Source organism: Fopius arisanus, unplaced genomic scaffold (genome assembly GCF_000806365.1).
Source record: "Fopius arisanus strain USDA-PBARC FA_bdor unplaced genomic scaffold, ASM80636v1 scaffold00061, whole genome shotgun sequence".
Classification (NCBI taxonomy): Eukaryota; Metazoa; Arthropoda; class Insecta; order Hymenoptera; family Braconidae; genus Fopius; species Fopius arisanus.
The window spans coordinates 680,383-685,919 of NW_011887800.1; the positions used below are offsets into that span (position 1 = coordinate 680,383).

Sequence of the window (5,537 nt, forward strand, 5' to 3'; positions counted from 1 at the left end):
TCGGGCCTGAATTTTCCATCTGCAGGGCCTCCGAACCAGTCAGCATTTACGGTAAAACTCGATCAGAAAAGTTTAGCAAAATTTCTTTCCTTTCGCAATCGATTCTTGCACTCCTTGGGCATATCTTCTGCACATTTAAAATAAATCGAACATATACACAGTCGTAGATCAAGTTGAGGCCCAATACTTGTTCGGCCTGAATTTTTCAATTATCGGTGCTCTCGGTGGCGGGCCCTATTTTATTGACACTCGCTTCTTCTCAAAATTATCGACACTTTCATCTTATGTCCTTCCTTATTCATACACATACGTTTTTTGGATTATTGCAGGTGTAATCGTGTCACCGCTATGGAATTGTCTTATCTATAGTCTTTCTATTCACGAACAACACTGAGATTTTTTTCTCAGGTAAAAAAAACAGTCACTTGTCTTCGATAAAGAAGATTTCGTAATGAATAACTTACCGTCCCTTCCGCTCAACATCGCTGCAGTCGTCAAAGTGGTGGAAATTTGGCGGCAAAATGAGTACCTCACTATTGTAAAAGTATAGTGAACCAAGAATAGTGAGATGTGGTTATTTTTCCCTTCGTTTTCCTCTCAAAAATACCTTTCAACAAACCCTTTCGTACTGTCAACGTTACCTCCATTCTGAATATTCTAATCAACTTAATTAATGTGCGTTTCGAGTACTAGCTCTTGGGCCGTTTGATTTCTAATATAAAAGCCGGTGTTGATGAATCTGTGAACATTAGTATCATAGAACGTTTCAGTACCTTGTGCAAGTGATCTGAGTGATTATTTCAGGTGTAATTGATTAAAATGGAATACATAAAACGTAGAAGATGCACAGTGAGTGTTGTGAATGAAAGTCTGAAGGAAGTTTATCCTCACGATGTTCAACTGTACCATTATGTACCTGTGGGTCTCATCAACTTCACTGAATTCAAAGAGCTTGGGATGGAAAGAAGGGAGATCCTGAAGATGATAGAGCTCATCATGAGCAGAACAGATGTCAAAACTGTTGAAGAACGGAAGAACGCACTGACAGCTGCTCTGAGGAAGGATGGATACCATCATGCTGTCAAATTGTTGAATGGAGCTGGTTGTGCATCACATAATGATGCAGAGCTCGAGGCCAGACGAAGGGATGCAGTTTCTCACATGATTGCCAGGGTTGCATACTCTCAAACACCTGAACTCAAAAGGTGGTTCATTAGCATGGAGGCTGAGTACATGAAACTCAGACTTTCCTCGTTGAATAAGGAAGGAATGAGTCAACTGTTTGATATCAATAATTTTCAGTATGAAATAGTAAGTTCACAGGACGATTACTCCATCTCTCATCTGTAATTCTAGCCATTTATTACTCTATTTTATTAATACGCTTTCATTAAATGCATACATGAAAGAACAGAAGAGTGCAGTGGCACTAGCTTCCATTAATGATCTTCATTAATTTTATTTATAACTCCCATTCATTGTTTAACAGCTTTGTCGCTCGGTTTTGAACAAGAAATATTAAATTATCATTAATTACAATTTTTATCCAAAATGTATCTCTTTCTGATAAATGTCTTTGCAATCGAAAGAGAGTCCTCGTTATTCCAAACTTCAAAAATAATATTTTACCAATCAATTATCAATTAGACAACACTAGAAATAATTTTCATATCAGTAATTATCTGCACATTAACAGTAAAAAATTATCATACTTAGAATTGTCACTTTCTCCTTAGCCCGCATTATCTTCTTTTCGCATTTTCAGCTCACAGAAGATGAGAGAGATATGTTCCGCGATCAGCTGTATTCATCATCAGGAAAACTATCGAGTATCGATAACATCGATTTTTACAAAGTTCCATTTTACAAAGTTTCTGATTTGATCAGAAGTAGGCGGGTATTTGTGCACAATGGTATGGCATTTACGCCCCAATCGGAGCTTGCATCACTCTTCATAACTCATTTCAAGGAGCACCTCACGCGAGAGTTCGAAGTGAGCAATTCAATTCATAAAAACATTCACCGAATGCTTACCGCTAATTTCCCCAATGTCAATTACCATGGTATTTGCAGCAAGCCACACAGGAATTCTACAGACTCCAATGTGATGCCAGGATCTTTGAATTTCTCAAGGATCTTCCCAATTACTTCGCTGAGACCCAACGTGTCGTGTGGTCAACTGAGAGAACTCCGATTGAATCCTTGGATGAGGTAAAATTGAAGGAAAATAATAATAATTAAGAAACAGCAATGTAATAGGAAATAATCTGAAACTTGCAGTTATCAAGGACTTCGTATCCGTTGTGCATGAGGACGCTTCACGAGGCATTAAGAGTTAATCATCACCTGAAAAACCAAGGTCGTATGCAGTACATCCTTTTTTTGAAGGGCATTGGCGTCACGATGGACGATTGCACACATTTCTGGCGTACAGAATTCACACAGAAGATTGCACCTGAGAAATTCGAAAAGGAGTACGCTTACGGCGTGAAATTTTTTTACGGAAAGGCTGGTAGCTATCGAAATTACACTCCTATGGGGTGCAATAAAATTATATCCAATGCGGCTGCACCTGGAGAGTTCCACGGATGTCCATACAGATCCATGGATAGTGACATATTGCAGCAAAAATTGATTGGATATAATTTGCCTGCCTCAGGTAAGTCAATTCTTTTTCAAAATATTAAAGGTATTCGAGATTTTTTTCTGGAACTCACACCCTAATCAGTCGAAATCTGAATTAAGGGAATCCCGGGTTAAGGGAATTGCCCTCCGAATGCACCTCGACATTGCATCGTCATCGATTTTGAGAGGAAGGTCTGATAATTTTGAAAGTCCTGGGATACTGTAGTTTATAATACGTAATTTGAGTTGTTTGTAAATTTTGGCAGTTGTCAATAGCTAAGTTTCTGCATTGTCTTCCCAAATTATTATTTCTCGAAGTGACAATTGAAATCGGATTGCTCCACATGCTGCATTTTTCTTTATTCTTTAAATACGAGAAATAGCTGACTCACAGTGCATGATGCATGGTAATGCATGATATTCCATCACCATTCTCATTCCCCTTTCAAATATAACCCATGAAATAACAGCAGAGTCATTCTATCCATAACAGATACTGTAATGCTTCTTTAATTGTCTTAGGCGTGTCTGAAATAGTCGAGTTGGCTAAGGGAGGCCACTACAATCTCGCGTGTGCCAAGTACTTCGAGGTAACTCATAAATGTCCCCCAGAACGTCCCCTCATGCATCCAAATGCCTATTTCGCAGAGAGTAGAGAAGTGATTGCCAAAGTCACTGGTAATGCAGGTAAGAATGCATTTTCATTACACTCAAAAGCGCCGATGTCATCACTGAATACTAGTATCAATCATGCAATTTTTCATTTACCAGAGACACCAGTGGATGACAAATCAAATCGACTATCAAAAGTTAAAAATGAATCCCTCTCACAAGCAAGATCTCCAGCTAGGACGCCTGTGAGAACTTCGATTCGTACGCCGGTTCGTACATCAGTGAAATCATCATCATCGTCAATTAAGAAAAAGAATATAAAAGACGAAACTGGGGACATTGCAGAAATGCTTCAGGAGGACGATGAATCCTTTATGGAACTCAGTGATGCGGATTTTTTAAATTGATTCGCTAGCCAAGTTGAGAAATGTAATTAGTCGATTTTTTCCTGTTTCAATTTATTCAAGTGTGCATTCATTTCGGAAAAAAATCTGAAGGAGAGCTAATTTCTGATGGAAGATATTTCTCTATATTCGCTTACAGAATTATTTATTTTTGAATCAATTTCATATTTAATGGAGTGTAAGAATTCAAATTATTCTGTTTCATTCTTCTAGGGAAGAGTGCAGCGAAATTAAATCACTGGGAATTTCATTATTACAGACTCTCAACGTTTTCAAGGCTTCCCATTATGATTGAAAAAAATACTAATGAGAGTGAAGAAATGACAATTGATCCATCGATGGCGAATCGAACTCTTGAGGACACACAGCAATAAAAATCCAAATTTAAGAAATTATTTTCTGAAATTCTCCAATCTCTAATTTGTAACTTGCATCCATATAAATTGTAAAATGAAAAAGTTGAATTTTAGAAACTATTTTTCAAAGTTGATCGTTTTTCTAAATTTGATCTAAATGCAGGTAATGAAGTACAGATTTTGAATTCTAAAAACCAAAATATTCTTATATTTAGATTTTCTTTCGCTGTGCATTTCTTCCACTTATACAGGCAAAGGGAGAAAAAGGTTCATTCAGAATCATTGCCGTGATATTTTATCATATTTAAATATTAACATTGTGATCATCTATCGTCAACATTTATAGATTGTCTATAAGAAGCGGAAGTAGATGATAAAAATTCTACAATTACGCTCTGAACCATTAATGCATTGCATTCAAGTACTTTCACGGGTGTTGGATTGAACTGTTTAAAATGTCCACTAATTTTGTATTCCTTGTTAATAAAAATAATTCTTTACAAGTTATTTGCATTATTTGAAAAAATGTCAATATTATGATAAAAAATCATATTTCATGCAATAAAACGCCACGATAATAATATGACATCCAAATCGATTTCCATTGATTCCACTGTTGAACTTATTAGTAGTTAATCTGATGGTAGTAATTTCCCTTGATTTTCAGACCTTTTTTTCTCATTCTCATACTCTTATGTAAGTGGATTTGATGAAGCAATTCCCTGCAATATCAAGAGTCCACCTACAGATCCAGAAATTCCCATTAAAGGATGCGCTTCGTTTTCTCATAAAACCATCAGATTTTTAAATAGTCGAGTATTTCACAAGATGTGACAAATAGCTTGTTCTTGTCTGTCCTTTGACGTCTTCCCAGTTGACGGTTGAATTGCCCCCTTATTATTTTCCAATAGAGAAATATTATCATTGCGATCGATCATCCTGATGCTTAAAAGGCTAATGCAAATCACCGATGCGTCTATAGATTGAAGATCTCGTCGATCCACATCAATATGCTCCATAAAGTTACTTTCACAACAGCTCTCGAGGCCTGAAATATGACTTATTTTTCACTTTATAAATCAATCCTAATCAAGAGAGAAAACTGGGATTCCTCCTGGGTGATTTGTCGTATTTTATAAATTTATGCCCTGAGTAAAGTCTCTAATTAGCTCTACCTTTTGCCATCAATTAAAATTCAATTTACTATAAAATTAAGAAATTTCCGATATCACAAAATGGCTTTTAATTCATCACTTGGAAGTGCTGTATTAAACATTATTTTTTATAAATTACTGGAATTATATTAATAGCTTTTTGAATCTATAAAAATATGATGGGAATCGTGCAATTCACCGGCGAGTTATGGCATATCGTTAATTCGATTTTGTTTCAGAAATTGTTTTTCACTGGTTATTGGAAAAATCCCCAATCTCCTTAAAGTGTTCTTTTTTCAATTACGATAGGAAATGGTGATAATAGCATGATGTCTCATTGAATTACACAGTAGCCTCATCAGCTGTGTCTGCGAGAACATTGCAAA

General features: G+C 36.2%; 1 protein-coding gene across 1 annotated transcript; it reads left to right on the top strand.

Annotated features, from left to right (window-relative positions):
* The first annotated feature begins 524 nt into the window (after positions 1-524).
* Positions 525-4,504, top strand: LOC105268816 (DNA primase large subunit-like). The gene is made up of 7 exons (XM_011308656.1): positions 525-1,311; positions 1,766-1,993; positions 2,074-2,211; positions 2,281-2,659; positions 3,148-3,312; positions 3,397-3,666; positions 3,855-4,504. Exons 1-6 carry the CDS (start codon positions 820-822, stop codon positions 3,642-3,644), a joined length of 1,650 nt encoding a protein of 549 aa, XP_011306958.1. The 5' UTR covers positions 525-819; the 3' UTR covers positions 3,645-3,666; positions 3,855-4,504.
* The last annotated feature ends 1,033 nt before the right edge of the window (positions 4,505-5,537 follow it).